Raw genomic sequence first — 21,419 nt, 5'->3', positions numbered from 1 at the left:
CGCCTTCTCATGAATATTCAGAAACCATAGAGGAGGGGTCTTAACCCTTCTCTGGCTGGCCGGCCGGAAGGCGGCCCCTCCCCCCTGCGGGCGGGAACAGGATATGAGCCCGGGCGGCTGGGGGGAGGGGAAGCCCCAGGCGACTGCCCCCCGCCCCGCTGCTGGGACCGGGCTCTCCAGCCACAGATGTATGTGGCGCTGCCGCCGCCTGAGCCGGCGCCACCCATCCCGGAGCCTGAGGGGTCCACAGTCGCAGACTCCAGCCTCCCGAAACTGCACCGCATCCTGAGGGACCCTGAAGCCCAGGCCCCAGCGTCCAGGCTAGTGGACCCCAGATATCCAGGTGCCCAGCGCCCCCTCCTGGAGGAGCTAGGAGTCCGGGACATCAGCGCCGCGCGACCCTGGAGGCCGAGCTTCCTGCACCCGGTTTCCAAGAATTTAGGATCCCAGACCGGAGATTCCCTTCAGAGTTTCCCAGAAAGCTGAGCCTAGAACTCCCGGGGTTTGAGGAACTTGGGATACGGACTCCTAGCGCCCCTTCCAGCCCGTCTGGGGTTGAAGCGCCAACTACTTCAAGAGGACCTTGGAATTTGGGGCTCTCTGCGCTCCCTTCTGGAGGTGGTTTAATCCCTGCTCTTAGAGTTAGGGGAACTCAGGAATCCGGCCCCCCCAACCCACGGCCCCATCTAGAAGACTCAGGAATTTGGGTTCCCAGCACCCCTATCTGAGACTCAAGAGTCGAGGCCCCCAGCATCTTCCATTTAGAGGACCAAAGAAATTTGGACCACTGCACCCCATTCTCCGAGAGACCCCGGATTCTGGTTCCCGGATCCTGAGAGCCCGAAGTTCAAACCCCTGATTTGCAGAGACCCAGGAGTCCCGGCTCTGAGCCTCCCCGGGGACCGTGCTAGGGTCGAATAGGAACTGGGCTGCCTCGGTTCGGGGCTGGAGACTCCCCGGGAGGTGAGGGGGGAGGCGAGGGGCCCCGACGGGTTGGGGGAGGGGGCGGCGCCGGCTGCCGCTGAACAATGAGGGGGCGTGCCGGCGGGGGGCGAGCGGAGGAGCTGGCGGGAGTTGGGGGCTAGAGGGGTGTGGGGAGGCGCTGCAGGGGAGCTGCGGCGGAGGGAACCGTGAGCGGATCACGGAGGGACTGGCTGGAGGGGGTCGAGAACTCAGGGCCAGCGCCCCAACTCGCAGACCTCCGCGGGGGAGGGAGCCGTCTGCAGGACCCTGGCATCCGGTCCCCCAGCCTCCTCCGCCCTCCCCTGGGACCCCGCGGCCTCCCGCCCACGGCTTTTTCCCAGCCCTGCCCCTCGCCCTCGGCTCCAGCCAGAGCCCAAACGTTCCCAGGATCCCTGAGCCTCCGGCCCCAGACACACCAGACTCACAGCTTGGACGACTCTTTCGCTCGCTTTACTCTTTTGTCTCACCCTTTCCATCTTTTTCTCAGTGTTATCTCTCCTTGCTCCCCTCTTTCTATCACTTTGCCTCTGTCTCCCCCGGTAGTTACTCCCAGGGCCCCCTCCCAGGATTTAGACCACGCTGTTCATTCTCAGCCCCCAGCCTCTGAGCGTGGGGGGCAGGGAGGCCTATGGGGTCCTGATATCCAGGAAGGGGGTCTTTCTGCAGAAGCCGCTGAGCCACTCAGCCATGCCCGAAGGAGCCCGTGGACTGGGCCTGTCCAAACCCAGCCCTAGCCTCGGCCGCAGAGGTGAAGTGTGTGACTGTGCGGCTGTGTGTGAGACTCGGACAGGTGAGCCTGTGAGGGAGGGGTGGAGCCTGCTGGGCATTCATTCTTTCATGAAAGACACTGCAACGCTCTGGGGCCGACCCAGTGCTGGCAACACAGGCTGACCAAGACAGCCCCAGCCCTGCATGCGCAGAGCTCCAGGCCTGGTCTGGGAGATGGACCCATCCCCATACCAGGATAGTCCAGAGGGGAAGCCCAGCATAGAGTGGTCAGGGCTGGGATGAGGAAAGCCCGGGGGGCTGTGGGAACTTAATCTCGGAGGTCCAGGGAGGCTTCCTGGAGGAGGGGACATCTAAACTGAGACTTGAAAGATGAGGAGGAATGAGTTGAGAGAGGCAAGGAAGAGTGTTCTGCACAGAGGGAACAGTATGTGCGGGGGCACAGAGGTGAGAAGAGGCTGCTTATTTGAGTAACTGGAAGAAGCTGAGTGTGACTGGAGTCCAGAGGGTAAGAAGTGGTGTGTCTCGGGAAGAGAGCTGACTGGAAAGGTCTCTAATGGCCCCCTTGCACAGGCCCCTGTGGATCTGAAGAATCTGGACTTTACCCTGAGGGCAGGAATGGGGTTATACTCATGGGAGTGACAGAGTCAGGCCAATTAATAAAGTTCTCCCAGGATGACACATGGAGGTGGATTCAAGGAATGGAGGCCAGCAGTCCAGAGAGGACCCTGATGGGAGAGGACAGGGCACAGTGAGGGGAGCAGGGAGCCCATGGGAGAGCTGTTGAGCAGGGGTGGGTGAGCGTGGGGGCTAAGCGTACTTACTCAGTTGGGGAGACCCCCTGATCGCCTCTTCCACACCCCCAGCAGCCCCTGCAACCCCCGCCATGGCCTCCCCCCGAGGTTCTGGGAGCTCCACATCCCTGAGCACAGTGGGCTCAGAGGGGGACCCGGCTCCGGGGCCCACCCCAGCCTGCTTGGCCTCCAGGCCAGAGCCCCTTCCAGGGCCCCCCATCCGCCTGCATCTGTCGCCCATGGGGACCCCAGCTTCGGCGAAACCCTCGAGGCTGGAGCGTGTGGCCCGTGAGATCGTGGAGACGGAGCGGGCCTATGTCCGGGACCTCCGCAGCATTGTGGAGGTGAGACGGGTGGGCACCCAAGTGCAGTGGGGACCCAGGCCAACCCCTCCACCCCTGTAACCCCAGTCATTCCCACAGGACTACCTGGGCCCTCTGCTGGACGGCGGGGTCCTGGGGCTGAGCGCGGAGCAGGTGGGCACGCTGTTTGCCAACATTGAGGACATCTACGAGTTCAGCAGGTCAGGGACGGGTGGGATGGGCAGCAGCGCTGGCTCCGGGGGGTCGGGAGGCAGGCTGTGTTCTAACCCCAACCTTGGCACCCCACAGCGCCCTGTCCAGGCTGGAACACGGGGCGTCATGACATTGGGCAGGGATCATGATGAGGAGTGAGGATCAAGAGTGGTGGCGGAGTGAGGCGGGCGGGAGCCTGAGGGCCCAGATGAGGTCCAAATATCGGGATGGGTCCAGGCAGCGAGATGGGGCTATCGCTGTGTCAGGTCTGGGATCGCGATGAATCCAAGGCTTGTGTGGGGCCTGAGGATCATGGCAGTGTGAGCATTTGTGTGACCAGCTCATCCTGGGAAACCCCTCAGTCCCAGACAAACCAGAATGGTTGGCCACTCAGTCCAAGGTGCATGACACCGAGTGTCTTGATGACACCTAATTCCACTTAATTTTTTTTTTTTTTTTTTTTTTTTGCCGCACTGCTTGGCTTGTGGGATCTTAGTTCCCCAACCAGGGATTGAACCCGGACCCGGCAGCGAAAGCGCGGAGTCCTAACCACTGGACCACCAGGGGATTCCCTAATTACACTTAAAGTTACTGCAGGAGGTTTGTGAGTCACGATAAGATCCCGGGGTCACAGTGGGATCTTAAGATCATCACAGTTCTGAGCGTCCCGACACCCCTCTCCCTGGGTTGTGCCATGAAACGCCCCAGGGATGTAATGGATCCCTGTAAAGGCCGAGGAGTGTAACGCTGGCCAAGGACAGAGTCTGAGCAGGTTGCAGTCTCCCATGTCGCGATCAGAGGACCCTTCGTATGAACATGACATCCCTTGAGAGATCCTGGCAGCCACCAAGGCCCCAGTCTCCTGGAGTCCTCCCATGTGGGGCTGGGGGCGCAGGGCAGCCCCTCATCCTTCCTCTCCCCTCCACAGCGAGCTCCTGGAGGACCTGGAGGGCAGCAGCAGTGCCGGGGGCATCGCCGAGTGCTTCGTGCAGAGGGTGAGGCGAGGGCCTGGGCTGGGACCTGGGTAAGGGGGGAGCAGGCCTGGGCTAGGCGTGGTGGGGGCGGTCATGGGGAGTCGGGGACTGAGGTCTCCCTGACTCCCTTGCTGCCCACAGAGCGAGGATTTTGACATCTACACGTTGTACTGCATGAACTACCCGAGGTGAGGGCCAAGGAGCCCCTGCTGGGCCCCAGGCTGTACCCACGAGCTGATGTGCCAGCCAAGCTCCCTCCACCCCGACCCATCCAGCTCCAAGCCCTGCCATACCGTGACAGCGTCCACCCTCTCCCTAACCCACCCCGACCCTGGCGGGCCCCCAAGGGTTCCCAAACCCTGGCCACTCCCTGACCCTGCCCAGCCTTGCCCACTGTAGCTGCAAGTCTCCCTGACCTGTGCTGTGCCCCCAGCTCCCTGGCCCTGCTCCGGGAGCTGTCAGTGTCTCCGCCAGCAGCCCTGTGGCTGCAGGAGCGCCAGGCCCAGCTCCACCACTCACTGCCCCTGCAGAGCTTCCTACTGAAGCCTGTTCAGCGCATCCTCAAGTACCATCTGCTGCTGCAGGTCAGCTGTGGCCCCTGGGGGGCTGCTTGGGGAGGGGCAAGGTCCTGTCCATTGGCCACCTGGTGGAGCATCTGGAGAGTGGACCCTGGACGAGTTGGGCAAGGCCTGGGGAGGAGGCATCCGGTCCCTAGAAACTGGGCCGGTGCTTGGGGCAGGGTCTTGCTGGCAGTGGGCGCTGGCGCCAGCTGATTTCACTTCATGTCTTTGCCTGTTTGTCTCTCTCTGTCTCTGCCCCTGCCTTTATTTCTCTCTCTCTCTTATCCTCGTCGTTCTTTCTTCCTCTGTTCCTCTTCCACCCTCTGGGTGCCTGGTGGCTGCCCTCCAGGAGCTAGGCAAGCACTGGGTGGAGGGCCCAGACGCCGGGGGCCGCGAGATGGTGGAGGAAGCTATCGTGTCCATGACAGCGGTCGCCTGGTACATCAATGACATGAAACGCAAGCAGGAGCATGCTGCGCGCCTCCAGGTGACCCCTGGGAGAGGGCTGGGACCGGCGGCACGGGGTGGGGGTGGAGCGGGCGTGAGGGCCTTTGCGGGGGGTCGGTCCGTGCCTTGGAGGGCGGGCTGGGACAGCGCAGTCTGGTTGCTAACCCCCCTGTGTTGGTGTGCGTGCACCGCCCGCCGGTGTGTTCCTGTGCCCGCTGCACCCGGCGTGGTTCCGGCAGGAGGTGCAGCGGCGGCTGGGTGGCTGGACCGGTCCGGAGCTCAGTGCTTTTGGCGAGCTGGTGCTGGAGGGTGCATTCCGAGGTGGCGGAGGGGGCGGCCCCCGACTTCGAGGGGGTGAACGGCTGCTCTTTCTATTCTCACGGATGCTGCTCGTGGCCAAGCGCCGGGGACCAGAATACACATACAAGGGCCACATCTTCGTGAGTTCAGGGATGGGGCAGGGCCAGAATGTTACCTGCCAGGTATGTTCTATACACGCATACCTGTAGACCTAAAGGCTGGGGGCAGGATCCGCAAGGAGGGACAACCCAGCTTAAAAGGGCCACGTTTACTTGAGTCCGAGGAGCGGGGGGCAGGGTTTAATAAGGAGGGGTGAGGCCAGTGGCATGCATGGGTGGTGCGGGCCTGGAGGGGGAGGACCTGGATTTGCCCACCAGATAAGCATCTTCATGGGCAGGCACGTCTTCTTGATCCAGATGAGGGGGGGAGGGCTGGTGAGGGAGAGCTGAGCCCCAGCCTGGTGGGGAGGGTCGACAGGGGGAAAGGGGACATCTTTCTAGGGGGTAGGGACCCAGATAGACACGAGGGGCACACGGATGAGTCTGAGGCATCTGAGCTTGCCTCCCCTCTGCCCCTCATCCAGTGCTGCAACCTGAGTGTGAGCGAGAGCCCTCGAGACCCTCTAGGGTTCAAGGTGTCCGATCTGACCATTCCCAAGCACAGGCACCTGCTCCAGGTGAGCAGAGGGTGGGGCTGGGCGGGCAGGGATCCCCCCCAGTCCCTAGACCTCACCCCTGGCTCCCCATTCCACCCCCACCCCACCCCCAGGCCAAGAACCAAGAAGAGAAGAGGCTGTGGATTCACTGTCTCCAGCGCCTCTTCTTTGAGAATCACCCCGCCTCCATCCCTGCCAAGGTACAGCTCCTGCCACTGCGGGGGGTCCTCAGGGTGCTGGAGACTCCCCTCCCCCAGCAACACCGAAAAACCCTGAGCGCAGGGGGTGCACGATAGTTAAATTGCAGTGTTACGTTGCCTGGGTTTCAATCCCAGCTCCATCACATCCCTGCTTTGTGACTGTAGGCGAGTAATTTAACCTCTCTGGCTTCAGTTTCCTCACCTGGAGGCACGATAGCACCAACCTCATAGGGTTGCGGTGAGGGTTAGTCATTACCGGTCATGTAAGGCACCTGACATGTAGCAGCACCCTTTAATAGGACCGTGACTGGGGTGCTCAGGGACCAGCCCCCTCATCCCTCATCCTTGTCTCTTTCAGGCAAAACAAGTTCTCCTTGAAAACAGCCTGCACTGTGAGTTGGGGCCCTGGGTTGGGAGGATGTGGCAGTAGAGGAAAAAGTAAGAAAAAGTAAAGTATTAGCCCCAAATCTCTCCCTGCAGGTGCTCCTAAAAGTAAGTCTATCCCAGAGCCCCTGACACCTCCACTTGGGTCTCCCCGACCTCGAGATGCTAGAAGTTTCACCCCTGGACGAAGGAACACAGGTAAAAGAGATGGAACCCTGAGTTCCCCCTCCCTCCACTCCTCCCCCAGAAGCCTGGAGCTGGGCTCCTAACTAGGTTCTGATCCGCCTCTCCCACAGCTCCATCTCCAGGACCCACCACTTCCCGCCGTGGCCGCAGACAGTCTGGTGAGTACCCTTCACCTAAAAGTGAACTAGGCATCAGGTGGGACCTGGCCCCTGACATCACTCTGTCCTCCCTCCAGAGCCCCTGAAGGACCCTTACGTCATGTTTCCACACAACGGTGAGGGACCACCCACCCCAGCCTGGTCCATCCCTGTCTGTCTGTCTGTCTGCTCCCGGGGATGCCCAGAGTTCGTGAGGGAGGGGTGATAGGGGCAGTTCATCAAGGACACGGAATAACACTCGTTCTTACATCTCACTCTCTTCTCTTTCTCATCTCTTCATCCCCAGCTAAGCCTAGACTCAAGGTGAGAAACATCCTGGGACAGGGTTTGTTTTGGGTCCTGGACTCCTGGGTCTGAGGGAGGAGGGAGCTTGGGTTCCAAAGTGCTGGGTCTGAAGAAGGAGGGGGCTGGGGACTGGATTCCTCTGTCTGAGGGAGGAGGGGGGTGGGGCCCTGGACTCCTGTCCTCCTTCCTTTCCTTCCTCACAGCACACTGGCAGTGAGGGGGAGCTCTACCCGCCCTTAGAGCCTCTGCCACCAGTTCCAGCTTCTGAACCCCCTGAGGACCTGGAGGACACTGGACCCCCCTCGCTGGACCCCTCTGGGACCTCAATCACTGAAGAAATCCTGGAGCTGCTGAACCAAAGAGGCCTCCGGGATCCAGGGGTGAGCCGGCCGTCCCCTCACGGTGTCCTTGGGGCTCTGGGCCTGAGCAGGCAACAGCCTGGGGGTCCAGGGGGTCCAACCCACCCTGATACTTTTGGCTTCTTCCTCAGTGCCCACTACAGCCACCCCCCCATGACATTCCCAAGTTCCCCGGAGATTCCCAGGTGCCAGGCGACAGTGACACCCTCGCATTCCAAGCCCTGCCCAGCCGGGACTCTTCAGAAGAGGAGGAAGAAGAGCTGGATATGGATGAACGGGGCCCTTCCCCACTCCACGTCCTAGAGGGGCTCGAAAGTTCCAGTGCGGCTGAGATTCCTGACATTCCCAGCCTTTCCAAAAATCCTGATGTATCCAACCTCCCTGAAATTCCCCGCCTTTCTGAAATTCCCCAAATGCCCCGCCTTCCCAGTCTCTCTGACATTTCCAGTGTTTTCGAAATGCCCTGCCTTCCAGCCATACCTAGTGTCCCCGACATTCCTAGTCTTTCCAGCTCTCCCACCCTCCCCCGCGACTCCTGGCTCCAGGGACCTCTGCAGGAGCCGCGTGAAGCTCTAGCCGCCAGGAGAGAACTCTTCCCTGGAAGCAGCTCTGGGAAACTGGGGGAGCCCTCCTCAGAAAGCAGGGCAGGGCAAGAGGAGGATGAAGGAGTACCATACCCAGATGGCCAGCCCCGCCATGTCACCCAAGATCGGGGATTCCCGGAGGAACTGGAGTTCCGCTCTTGCTCAGAAATCCGGAGCGCCTGGCAGGCTCTGGAGCAGGGGCAGCTGGCCCGGCCAGGTTTCCCTGAGCCCCTGCTGATCCTGGAAGATTCAGATCTAAGTGGAGGCAACGGAAGCGGGAAGGCAGGAGCCCCAGCTTCGGAGAGGTCAGCGTCCCGAGTGAGAGAGTTGGCCCGACTCTACAGCGAGCGGATCCAGCAGATGCAGCGGGCTGAGACCCGGGCGTCAGCCAACGCCCCCCGCCGCCGGCCACGGGCTCTGGCCCAGCCGCAGCTGTTGCCCTGCCTGCCCCGTGAGCAGGCCGAGCCAGGTGAGGTCCAGGTACGTGGTTGGCAGGCGCAGCCCACGTGGGGGGCATCCGTCCTAACCCGATCCGCCTTTCTTTGCGTACAGGGCCCCTGCCCGCCTTTGGACATGTGCTCGTATGTGAGCTGGCCTTCCCGCTGACCTGTGCCCAGGAATCTGTCCCCCTAAGCCCTGCTGCCCAGGTTCAAGCTGCCACAGCTGTGACTAAGCAACGAGGCGGCCTGGACGGCCAGGGTCTAAACGTTCCAAGTTTGCCTGAGCAAGAAGACTGTCTGGGCATCCAGGTTCCAGCGGCTACCCCTGTGCCTGAGCACGGAGGCCTCTGGAATATCCGGATTCCAGCCACCACACCTCTGCCCAAGCAGGAAGGCCCCCCGAACGGCCAGGTGCCGGCTATTACAACTCTGCCCGATCAAGAAGCCCACCCGGAAATCCAAGTTCCAGCTGCCACTACTCTGCCCAAGCACAGAGGCCACGTGGATATACCGGTTCCATCTACCACCGCTTTTCCTGAACAAGGATGCCGCGTGGACATCCAAGTTCCAATCACCCCAGCTTTGCCTAAGCGGGGAAGTTGCTCCGACGTCACGGTTTTAGCCGCCGCTCCTACGCCCAAGCGAGAAGGCCACCTGGACAGCCAGAGCCCGACCAACACCCCGTTAACGAAGCAAGGAGATTCTAGGGATGTTCAGTTCCCAGCCACTGCCTGTGGCCAAGCCGTCAATCCTTTGCTTACACACAGAAGCAGCCTAGACCCTCAGGTCCCAGCTGACACCCCACCGCCCTTGCAACATGACCTCCCCGACATTCAGGTTCCGGGTGCCTCACCTTTGCCCGCAGACGGAGGCCACCTAGACCATCAGACCCCAGCCAGCACTCTGCCGTCCTTGCCCCAGGACCTCCCACACTTTCAGGTTCCAGCTGCCACACCTTTCCCGCAGCCACAAGGCCTCACGGACACCCAGGTCCAAGCCCTCCCACCTTTGTCCCAGCAGGGAGGCCTCCCGGACATCCAGGGTCCAGCTGCTGTGCCTCTGCTTGAGGAGCAAAGCCTCACAGACCTCCAGGTTCAGAAACTGACACCTTTGTTGGAGCAGAAGGGCCTCACCAACGACCATGTTCCAGCTGCCCCACCTTTGCCTGAGCGAGGAGGCCCTCGGGACATTCAGGGCCTGTTACCCACCCGAGTCCAGACCACGGTGGTTTTGTCTAAACAAGGAGGCCACGCGTTCTCTCACGTTGCCAGGTCAGAGTCTTCAGACTTGAGCCCACCCTACAGTCCCCCACTCGCAACCCGGCAGCTCCTGGGCTCCAACGCAGCTGCCCTCTCAAGATACCTGGCAGCCTCATACATCAGCCAGAGCCTGGCACGGCGGCAAGGGCCTGGAGGAGAGGCTCCCCCAGCCTCCCGGGGCCCTTGGTCCTCCTCCGCCCCCACATCACGGGCACCTTCACCGCCACCCCAGCCTCAGCCCCCAGCTCCCCCAGCCAGGAGGCTCAGCTACGCCACCACGGTCAACATCCACGTCGGGGGTGGCGGGCGGCTACAGCCAGCCAAGGCCCAGGTCAGGTTGAACCACCCTGCTCTCTTGGCAACCCCCCAGGAATCGGTGGGCCTTCGCAGAGCCCAGGGGGCCCCCGATGCCCCTTTCCACGTGTGAGCCAGGATGTCGGCCTTCTTGAAAAGCAGAGACTTCAACCAGATGCCACAGACCCTCAGAATTCACCTGGAAGTCCAGACGCTGAGCACAGGTCTAAAAATTGCCACAGCTTTCCAACACCTGGAGTCTTTGGCGAATGGGCCTTATTACTTAACCTGGATTAACCCAACAGGGATGGGGAAGGGGATGTCATTAATATTTTGTTAATTAACATTATGAAATTATGTATCTTTCCCCATTCTGGGGGCCGTGGGGGATGACAGAAGACGACAATGAATGGGGAGGTCTGATACAGCACCAATCAGTCGTTCTGAAAATCTGGGGAATCTCAAAACTCCTTTGAGAATTACTGAAGACTGGACCCATTACAGTTTGGTGTATGATTTTAGAGGATTTATGAACTGCTTGATGCCTATCCAGGAAGGCCAAGTTAAGAAGCTTTTTCCCAAGCAGATCCCTCAAAATTCTTTCCCTTAGCAGTTTATCCAGTTGATGTGTCCCACCATCATCTATCCCTCTCATCTGCTTGGCCAGTTCTATCCACCCGGCTATCTCTCCGTCACCTGCCTCTGTCCATCTTCCAACCCATCATCTCACCCATGTCTTGCTTTATTCAACTTTCTCTACCCTAGTCATCCATCATCCTACCCCACCCCCCATCTAGCACCCGTTCCTCTGTCAATCCACTCATCTATTATCCCACCTGTCCATCTTCTCCAACCCTCTCCATTCATCCGTCCCTCCATATTCCCATCTATGTCCATTCATTCATACATCTCATCACTCAACCATCTCCTAATCCATCAAGCCAACCATCCATTTAACCATCTCTGCCACCATCCATCCAACCATTTTAATCTCTTTCCATCCATCCCTCCTTAATTGGATTCTTCTGGGTCTTGGTACTACAAAATTTCAGAGACAGTTCCCTGCTAACGCCAAAACGGATCAGGTTCGGGGTTCTGGCAGAAGCGTCCCACATCTGCCCTATTTCTCTTGGCAACCACTCTCCACCCTCCTAAGTATGCCAGTTCTTGTATCAGATCGCTTTACCCCCTCTCTCTAGTTGGGGACCTCTACAGTGCCTCAATATGCCCCCACACCCCCAAAGTAATTCAGGTCTTAGGGACAAAGGCTTTTATATTAAGACCGTTCTGGCCCCCTCCCAGCAGTGGTATGCCCAGTGAGAAGCACAATTTAAGCAGTTTCTTTGGTACCATTAGCTGCTTTTATTGAACACTTAACCTCTTGCGCTTTAGTGGAATTCTGAGACACCACAGCATCATGGCTGAGTTGAAGTCCCAGCTTTTCTAGTACTTGGTGTGTGAACTTCCCTTCGAGCCTGGGTTTCCTCACCTGTACAATGAGGACAGCAGCGTCTGCCTCGCAGCATCACCGTAAAGTTTCAGTGAGCGTGTCCTTACTCCCCAAATGTGTTTTAAACCTGCCTCACCGAGGCACTGTTCAAATCAGATGCCCCAGGATCTAGTCCCAACCCATGGAATGAGAACCTCCAAGGCAGGAGCCTAAGAATCTGGTTTTAACAATCAATTAACAGCAGCAACAAAAAATGCCGTTACTGAGTACTAACTGCATACCACAGGCATTAGTCACTTTATTTGAACTCATTCACTTTGAGTCCTCACATCCCTAAAAGGCAAGTGTGGATGATTTGTACTCCTCACTTTAGAGATGAGGAAACTGAGGCACAGAGAGGATAAGGGACTTGCCCAGACAAGCGGGAGGGAGCAGAGCGGGGGCTCACGCACACTGCCAAGCCCGTCGGCGTTTTTACTTGAGTGCGTCAGGCGCTATTGTCACTGGGGGCGCGAAAGAGAACAATTCCTTGCCCACTGGGGGCTTGCAGCCTGGTGCTCCAAAGGCCCCAGGTGATTAGTCATAAGCTGGGTAAACGGAGTAAGTCCTGGCTCAATAAGTGTTAGCTGCTGGCTGCTCTTCAGTTAGTGGTTACCATGCCATACACCAGGGCCTAGGCCGAGTCCGGCTTCTTGGCCTGGACCTGCTCCACTTGCAGCCTCCCAACAAAGGTCAGGACTGAGGCTGGCCCCCCCCTCTTCCGCCCCCGGCTGCACATTCCCAGCTGAAAGAAAGTTCCCAGCCTGGCCTGGGCTCCCGGCGGTGCCGGAATTCCCGGTATTTGAGGAGGCAGCAGGGAGGAAGCAGGAGGCTGTCTACTCCAAGGCTTGGAGTGAGGAAGGAGGCAAGCCCCCTCAGCCACTCCAGTGCGCCCCAGCTGTGCCTCTGGGAGGGGGCTAGGAGTCTCAGTAAGGGGGTCTCTGGACCCCGTGGGAAAACCCTGGGCACTAGGTCTGCCTCGGCCCCTCCCACCCCCCGCCCCTGAATCCCATTCCTCCTGCCTGCCCGACTCCTACCTCTGCTTGTGACCCCAGCTCCAACGCCTCCTCAGGAATACCTTTCTTGCTGGTCTACTACAGCCTGCCTTTTGTAAACTGTCTTTAGAGCTGCAATTAAGACAGGCTTGAAAAGGGGAAAGGGCAGCTGTCCACTGCCTTCTTTGGGACACTGCTGCCCTCCTCGGGATGTTGAGGTTAATGCCAGCCAAACCCAGTTAACCCGAGTTAACTCCAGCTCCAGTGCAAAACTTGGCGAGGTAGTTATTTAGCCACTAGGCTAACTTTCTCACCAGCTAACACCAAGACACCTGCCTGTCACCAACCTCACAGGGATGTTGCAGACACTTAGCCTGGCGACCGGTTGGAGCTCAGTCAACCCCACTCTCCATCTATAAGAAGCGCTTTATTCGTATGTTTTCTCTATACACCAGCGCTGTCCCACAGAATCTGCCTGTCAGTGACAATGTTCTCATCAGTGCAGCCCAGCTTGGCGGCCACATGTGGCTACGGTTTTGGTAGGGCAGACATACACAAAGGGCAACTAGTCAGTAAATCCCAAGGTCCTTCTTTTATAAAGAAAATTTGTGAAACTACTCCTTGATTAAGTGTGTAATGATGTTCCTGCCAGTACTCTCAGCAGGGGGAGTAGTGAGGAAGCCCACTTGGGGGCAGATCGCTTAAGTATCCAGGTTGGCTGCAAAGGCTGGTATGGAAGCACACAGATGCCCTTCCCACCCCAATGATGTTCACTAGCTTCCTTTAAAAATGGGGAAAGAAACTGAAGGCAACTAAATTCACGAACAACACTTGCCTATACATATCCGAGGGCCATCCCACGGAACTTTCTTCCATGATGGAAACGCTCTATCATCTCTGCAGCCCAGTGGTAGCAACTGAGAGCCCACCTAGGTCAGCTATTATCATCCCACGGCAGACCCAACAGATGAACAAGTCCTCAGACCTGTATGTTCCCAGGCCCGTAAGAACAGTCACCACGCTGAGCATAACTGGGACCTGCTTTAAGGAGGCCACTGGGGGTGTGGCAGACTTTCTCAGGAGTTACTGTTGACATCCTGAAGGATGCGGCCAGTCGGGGAAATCATGCACCCATCCACAATGGGGTGATTGCAGCCCCCTGCCCCAATCTCAATCCTATCTACACTACAGGCTGGCATTAAGAAAAATTCCTTCCCCAACACAGGCATGGATGGCTCTTAGTTGCTGACTTAAAGACTGCATCCAAGCAGTTCCTCCTCACTTTGTAGTAAAGATTATTGATCTTACACATTTCCCCTGCTCTTCTCTGACACGTCATTAAAACAGCAAACAGACTTCCCTGGTGGCACAGTGGCTAAGACTCCACATTCCCAATGCAAGGGGCCTGGGTTTGATCCCTGGTCAGGGAACTAGATCCCACATGCCGCAACTGAGACCCGGCACAGCCACATAAATAAATATTTTAAAATAAATAAATAAAACAACAGCAAAAAGATTGGAAAAAAAAAATAAACTCACAAGGATACCCCACACAACCAATGACCTAGGACCACGCCCACCTCAGCTGTGCCAACACACTGGACTCTACTGGAGGTGCACAGAAACTGAGACCAGGTCTGCTCCCACCAGCCTCTCCAACCCAACCCATCTCCTTACCCCGAGTGGTAGCCTCTAGAAAGGCTTCTGGGGCATCTCTTGCACTCCTTTTAGACAAAGACCACCACAGAAGGCCACAGCATAGTCCTTGAAACCTTAAACCCCATAACATTTTTATTATAAAGGTGAACCCTGATCTTTACGATGGGCTTATCGGTAGGATTTCTGGTAGCGAGCACGGGCACCAGGACCTCCAAACTTTTTGGATTCGCAGCGACGGGGATCAGCTACCAGCAGCGTCCGGTCATACTGGATGAGGATGTCTTTGATCTCCTTCTTGGAAGCTTCATCCACGTCTGGGGATTAAAGTATGGGTGAAGATTTAGATATGACAGGAAGTATCCTCCTGCTCTTTGTGACTAAATGCAAAGAGTGCCAGAGCTAGACCTTGACCTGCCCCCACCCACCTGATGGGAAGGACCCACCCTCACTCACATTTCTGGTAATAGGCCACCAAGGCTTTGGAGATGGACTGGCGGATTGCTGTGAGAAAGAAAACACACACACAAAAAAGGTACATCAGCTTTAGGAACACCCAAGTGTAGGACCCACCTTCCAGCCCTGTGCCCAATTCCTGGGACTCACCGTAAATCTGAGCTACGTGACCACCACCCTTCACTCGGACACGGATGTCAACACCAGCAAATCGCTCTTTGCCCAGAAGCAGAACAGGTTCCAGTAGCTAGAGCAACAGGAAGCATGACAGGATTTTAGATCACAACCTGGGCAGCCAAGCCACCTCACTGGACATTCCTCCACAGCTCTCTCCAAGTAGCTTCAGCCACCACTGGCCTCAAAGTATTAGTGGACGAGGGTTGGGCTGTTACTCAAGGCACTGCACAGCCAGCAGAGCAGGGAGGTTTCCAAGACAGAAGAGACTGCTGAAGGCAACCTGAAATTTGAGCTGGGCTCCCTCCTCTGTGTTTCCCTCTGGACATCAGATTACCTATCTTTAAGACTGATTCTTGGAATGCTGGCACTTTAGCCCAACACTAAGGAAAACCTCTGCAGCCACCAAGGATGCCCCAAACAGTGAAAAGCCACTCCTAAGCTATGTCACATGCTTTCCCCACCTGAGCTCTGTGCCCTCCCTTTGAGCCTCAGAGATTTCCAGAAAAATTACAACTGTGCTATAACCCTACTTTGTTTTACCTACTTCAGGCCTCAGCTCACAAGTCTCCCCCAACCCTGCTCTGACCTTTCCACCCAGGTTTGAGCCAGAAACCTTCTCTGGGCTCCTCTACACCAGCTCTGACTACTTTGGAGCAGTGTCTGATATTGGGGTCCAATGTGTCTCCCCCACTGGACTGGAAGCTCTGTGAGGGCAGGCCCTGAAGCCATCAGGGTCACTGATTTCTCTCCAACACTCAACACAGGCTGCACACACAAAGCCTTCGAATAAACTGACAGTAAGAATAAGCCACAATACTCAATTATCTGCTATACAACAGAATCTAAGACACCACCTTATCAAATTTTAACTAACCCTGCAACGAAGATATTATTCTTCACCTTTAAAAGCAATAGACTTGGGATTCCCTGGTGGCGCAGTGGTTGGGGGCCCGCCTGCCGATGCTGGGAACGCGGGTTCGTGCCCCGGTCCGGGGCGATCCCACGTGCCGCGGAGCGGCTGGGCCCGTGGGCCACGGCCGCTGGGCCTGCGCGTCCGGAGCCTGTGCTCCGCAACGGGAGAGGCCACAGCGGTGAGAGGCCGGCGTACCGCAAAAAAAAAAAAAAAAAAAAAAAAAGCAATAGACTTAACAAACGCATTCTCACACACACAAACAACCTCGCAAAGAGAATCCAATTTACCCTCACAACAGCCCTCCAAGGTAGGAATTATTCCTATTTTACAGAAAAGGTAAGTTACTGCCTCAAATCACACAGCTAGGAAAGGCAGAAATCAGACTCGGATCTCTTTCCATTCTAAGCCAAAGAAACTGAGACCTTCCAATAAAACTTTATTTAGGGGAAAAAAAAAAAGAAACAGGCTCAGACAGGGAGGGGAAGAACTCCTTTCACAGCCAAGCACAACAAACTCAAATTCTTGTTCTTATAATGCTTATTGAGTATGTACAATATTCAAACCCTATTTTAATCACAATGTTTTCAAAAATATAACATTGAAAAAAATATATATATATAACATTGATTCCTACTGTCAGAGAGTGTATACTACTCTAAAAGTCAAAACATTAAGATACAAACAACCTTGTGTCCCCCATTAACTTACTGGAAGAAATCAAGACCACATAAACTTGGGTAATCTCCATGCCATCAGGTCCCCAAAACTGAGTGAGCTTCCAAATAACCCAGTTAAGCACCTGCTTAATCTTCAACAACCACGTTTTCACTCTCAATTCAAGCTTTTATAACATCGCCTGAACCCCCAACACCATTCACCGACAAATACCCCATTTTTCTGTCCCCTACTCAGCTTCTAAACGTCCCATTGTTGACACCAGACCCTTCAGCTTCCAAGATCGACGAAACCCACTTATTCCAACATCTCCATCTCCAGATCCCTCCACTCAACCCAAACAACCATCCTCAATTCCGGTACCTTGTACTGCAGCGTGCGAGGTTCGATCATCTCCAGGGGTCGCCCGTTCACCTTAATGAGGCCGTTACCTCGTTTGCAGTGCGCCACGGCCGTGGCCGTCTTCTGTAGAAAGCAAAGGGAAAACAACGGAACCACGTGAGCTCCAGGCCCCGGCTCCCAAGTCGACCCCAGGCCCCTGCCCACAAGCTTCTCCCCGACCCAGGCCTCCCCTCGCCTCTAATCGGGAGCCCGGCTCACCTTGCGTCCGAAGACCTGCACCGACTGCAGAGGGCCCTTGGACGGCATAGCTGCGGGTGTTCACAAGAGCTCCTCACCGCGCGGCGCCGCAACCGGAAAAGGAAAACGCTGGGTCACCCTGGCTGCTTTTCAGGGTCTGCGCAGGCGCGTTGTGCTCACGTTCACGACAGGAGGGTGCTTTACGGCTCGTGGGCGGGGCTTTGGATTGGCGGCGGGAAGGTGGGTCCAGAGAGCGGAGGGGGCGGGACCCTGGAGCGGAAGGGGCGGGGCTTGAAGGGCGTCGGGGGCTGACAGAGAAGGGTGAGGAGAAGCCGTAATTCACATCCTTGGTCTTCATTGGTCACCCCCAGTTCTCATTTGCATTTAGGCTCTTTAATAACCTCCCTCCGCTCCCATACGCAACTGATTATCATCACCCTGTTCGCAGGAGGTTTGTGTTACTGCTTCATCATCGACACGCAATCTTCTTCCCCTTTAGAGTTCCCTTCCGAGAAATCTGGCAGGATTCAGACTCCCCCTACGTCCTAGAACCCACCTCCGTGGAGAGTCCCCCCAGAATCCTTTTCCTCTTAGAGCCCCCTACCCCAGAATCTGGCTTTCACCAGAACTTCCTTTCTTTAAGAGTCTCCTCCTGCCAGAATTCTTCTAAGAGGTCTTCTCCCAAATCCCCCTCCTCAGAATCCTCACACTAGACTCCCTCTTTCCCTGAATCTCCCTCCACTCAGGGCCCTTTACCCCCCGCCGTAATTCTCCCCAGAATCTTTCTCTCCTCAGACCCACGACCCCTAGAATCCCTTCTTCAGAAGTTCCTTCTCCCCCAATCCGCTTTTCCCGCAACTGTCCCCCTAGAACCCGTTTTCACAAAATCTTCATCACTTTCAGAGTCCCCTCCCTCAAAATCTACCTTTCCCAAGAATTTGTTTCCCTTCAGAGCCTCCTCTCCCCAGCAGTTGTCTCCCCTGAAATTTGCCTCCCCACGAGAATCCCCCACTCCTTGGAGACCCTCCAAAATTCTACTCTTCAGAGTCTCTATCTGAGAACCCTCTTTCTCCAGACCCCCCCAAATCACCCTCCTCTCTAGGCCCCTCCCACACAGAATTCCCTATCCCAGGGGTCCCCAACCCTCAGGATCTAACGCCTGGTGATCTGAGGTGGAGCTGATGTAATAATAATAGAAATAAAGTGCACAATAAATGTAATGCACTTGAATCATCCTGAAACCATCCTCACCCCCACCCCCGGTCCTTGGAAAAATTGTCTTCCACGAAAACGGTCCCTGGTGCCAAATAGGTTGGGGACCACTGCTCTATCCCCAGTCCCCCCAGCCCATATGAGGAACCTCAGGTTTGGGTAGCTCCCTGGCTCCCCACCACTCAGGATGCTCCCTTCCTAGCCCAGAGCTTCCTCTCAGGGCTGCAGGGAGCCCACCGTTGCCTCAGTTTCTCTGGCAGCACTGGGTCTGGAGTCCAAGGTGCAAAGGGGTGCGGTGGCTCACCTGCTCCTGGAGGGCCCAATACAGGGTGGAGACTGGTGGGCAGGTCGGGGGCCGGAGGGAGGATCCTGCAGCTCCGAGTCCAGCTCCTGAAGGGTGAGAGAGGGAGAGGAGCCAGGGCCCAGGGAGAGAGGAAGGGAAGACCCAGAGGCTGCCTTGGAGGACCCACGGACAGATACACAGCACAAGAGAGAGACAGGCACACATGGAGGAGAAGGCAAAGACGGGACCAACAGAGGAGAGGAAAAAGAAGAGAAACACCAGGTCAGTCAGAGATAGAGCCAGGAGACACAAGTGACAGAGATCCAGAGGCAGAGAGGCCAACCCTCAGAGAAAGAAGACTTTCGAATCAGTCTTAAAGACTTTCGAAGATTCCAAGACACTTTCAACAGAAATAGAAGTAGAAAGCAGAGCAGAGACTCCTAAATATGCACCTGCAGACACAGATAAAGCCTAACACTGGTATTTTCCAATGAGAAGACAGGCCACAGAATGCACACACTTTCACACACTCTGTAATGCCTTATGGGCCTGTTTGGGGGGCAGGGGAAGCTTCCAAACTCTCCAGTCTCTCCACGGTTATCCTCATAGCCTTGCTAAGTCTGGTATCTTGGGTGGGGGGGAAAGAAGGGGGTCTGGGAGTCCCCTGACCTAGGTCCTCCCTATTCTAGGGTCACCATCTCCCCCAGCCTCTTGGAGTACATTTCCTGGGTATCTGTGGATTGAGTAAAGCTGGAAGGGAGGGAAAGGGGGCAACTCCCCTCACCTATTCCAGTTTTCTAACTTGCTCCCACTCTCTGTACCTCTTGTTTCCAGGACCCCAGGCCGGAACCAGAGAAAGTCTGGGGGTGGGCAGGGTGCCTATGTGGCCTCTCTGGAACATCCTCCTGCTGGTGCTGCCCTTGGGAGGCCTAGGGCCACCCTTCTGCCCAAAGGAGACTTTCTATTTCCTCACTGCCATCATGAAGTTGCTGGTGAGGAGGGAGGAAAGAGCCAGCAGACAGGGGCAGGCTAGTTAGGGAGTGGGTGGGGGGCATGTTTGAGGAAGGGTCAGTCTCTCCCCACCCCCCAAGATCTGATTTTACTCCCTACCCCGCCATTGTAGGGAAGCAAAAATGATGGCACTCTTTACACCGCAGATGATCTTTTGGTGAGTATCTCATTAGCTCCTTACTGAAGTTGGAAGTTTAGGGAGAATCCACTAGGCTCAGAACACACACATGTTAAGGCCAGGAGACAGGCAGGCTGGTATTCTGGCTGTCCAGCTCCTGACCCACCCCAGCCTTGACAAATGTATACGGCTGCGTTGTGTCTTCATTGTTGCGCGCAGGCTCTCTCTAGTTGCAGGGAGCTGGGGCTACTCTTCGTTGCGGTGCGCGGGCTTCTCATTGCTTTGGCTCCTCTTGTTGCGGAGCACGGGCTCCAGGCATGCAGGCTTCGGTAGTTGTTGCACGCGGGCTCAGTAGTTGTGGCTCGCGGGCTCTAGAGCGCAGGCTCAGTAGTTGTGGCGCATGGGCTTAGTTGCTCTGTGGCATGTGGGATCTTCCCAGACCAGGGCTTAAACCTGTGTCCCCTGCATTGGCAGGTGGATTCTTAACCACTGCACCACCAGGGAAGCCCCTACATACATTTTAAGCGTATATTTCAATGAGTTCTGACGAATGGATATATACTACCACATTTCCATCACCCCAAAGCATTCCTTTATGCCTCTTCCCAATCAGTCTCCATCTCTAGTCCTAGACACCCACTAATCTGCTTTCTGTTTGTATGGATTAGTTTCGCCTGCTCTAGAATTTCATATGAATGGAATAATACTGTACATATCCTAGTGTCTGGCTTCTTCCACTCAGCTAATGTTTTTCAGATTCATTCATATGTGTATCAATAGCTTGTTATTATTCCATTGCATGTATGTACTGCAACTTGTTTATCCACTGTCCTCATGATGGACATTGGGTTGTCTCCAGTTTGGGGCTATTATACATCTCTCTCTCTTATCTTCTCAACTATTCTGATGTGCTGCCAGGTTGAGAGTTGAGAACCACTGATACATCAAAGAAGAGCTTTCCACAGGGAGAAAATGACAGTTCCTGCTCCTTCCTGGAGTGAATGTCTTCCTGCAGAAGTGTCAATAGGCATTTTTACGTGGACTCCTATTTTAAAGAACTGCTGTTTAAAGGAACCAAACTTGTAGAAGGGGAAACTTTTTTTTTTTTTTTTTGCCTCACCCTGTGGCATGTGGGATCTTAGTTCCCCAACCAAGGATGGAACCCACGCCCCCTGCAGAGTCTTAACCACTGGACAGCCAGGGAATTCCCGGGGAAGCATTTCTATTGTGTGCGCAGCCCCACCCCAATCTGTCTTGGGTTCATTTTGGGGTTGGAGGGGAGGCTGTATGCTTATGCAGAGATGCACCTGTGATGTATACTCACTCCATGGACTACACGTCTTATGAACCTGCTGCCAGTCCAACAGGAACTCATTCTCTTTTAACTAACTAGTTGTATATTAAATTTCTGTAAATTGAATCCGGATGTCTCAATGCTTATGTGGGAAATTTTAGCAATGTGTTCTAAAACCTTCTTTTATTTTTTCCTCCATCAGGTTAATTTTTCATATCTCTACCTCATACTTGGTTGTCTTTGCCATCTCTCTGACAAATAATTACTACTATGTAAATTCACATTTCAGTCAATTTAGGGAGATTGCTAAGGAAAACAAGGGCTTTGGGGTTACCTAACTTGGGAAGGAGTCTTAGGTCTGCCACTTTGCAGTTACATAGTTTATTTTTGAGCTTCGGTTACCTTGTCTGCAAAGTAGGGGGATCTACCTCCTAGGAATGTTTCAGTGGCTGTGAGATAAAGTCCGATTTATTTGCAA

At 55.7% G+C, this 21,419-nt stretch overlaps 2 protein-coding genes across 4 annotated transcripts; one reads left to right on the top strand and one right to left on the bottom strand.

Moving 5' to 3' along the window:
• Positions 1-129: 129 nt before the first annotated feature.
• PLEKHG2 (pleckstrin homology and RhoGEF domain containing G2) lies at positions 130-10,427 on the top strand. Of its 3 annotated transcripts, none has more exons than XM_059045799.2 (19): positions 130-963; positions 1,630-1,753; positions 2,556-2,827; positions 2,906-3,006; positions 3,927-3,993; positions 4,114-4,160; positions 4,406-4,556; positions 4,882-5,019; positions 5,219-5,419; positions 5,863-5,955; positions 6,048-6,134; positions 6,493-6,526; positions 6,615-6,716; positions 6,815-6,862; positions 6,940-6,978; positions 7,149-7,165; positions 7,351-7,527; positions 7,638-8,559; positions 8,643-10,427. In XM_059045799.2, exons 2-19 carry the CDS (start codon positions 1,651-1,653, stop codon positions 10,214-10,216), a joined length of 4,173 nt encoding a protein of 1,390 aa, XP_058901782.1. In that variant the 5' UTR covers positions 130-963; positions 1,630-1,650; the 3' UTR covers positions 10,217-10,427. The 3 variants fall into 3 exon arrangements, with proteins under 3 accessions (XP_058901782.1, XP_058901783.1, XP_066874493.1); XM_059045800.2 differs by having other exon boundaries at positions 153-963; positions 2,559-2,827; XM_067018392.1 differs by lacking the exon at positions 130-963 and having other exon boundaries at positions 1,351-1,753.
• Positions 10,428-14,336: 3,909 nt separating this feature from the next.
• Positions 14,337-17,178, bottom strand: RPS16 (ribosomal protein S16). The gene is made up of 5 exons (XM_059045841.2): positions 17,045-17,178; positions 16,808-16,909; positions 14,830-14,926; positions 14,680-14,727; positions 14,337-14,540 (listed from the first exon to the last, which is right to left on the bottom strand). Exons 1-5 carry the CDS (start codon positions 17,090-17,092, stop codon positions 14,395-14,397), a joined length of 441 nt encoding a protein of 146 aa, XP_058901824.1. The 5' UTR covers positions 17,093-17,178; the 3' UTR covers positions 14,337-14,394.
• Positions 17,179-21,419: the final 4,241 nt, after the last annotated feature.

This window comes from Kogia breviceps, chromosome 18 (genome assembly GCF_026419965.1).
Source record: "Kogia breviceps isolate mKogBre1 chromosome 18, mKogBre1 haplotype 1, whole genome shotgun sequence".
Taxonomy (NCBI): domain Eukaryota; kingdom Metazoa; phylum Chordata; class Mammalia; order Artiodactyla; family Physeteridae; genus Kogia; species Kogia breviceps.
Note: the sequence above shows the minus strand (reverse complement) of the source record. Positions and strands in the feature narration are given on the sequence as shown.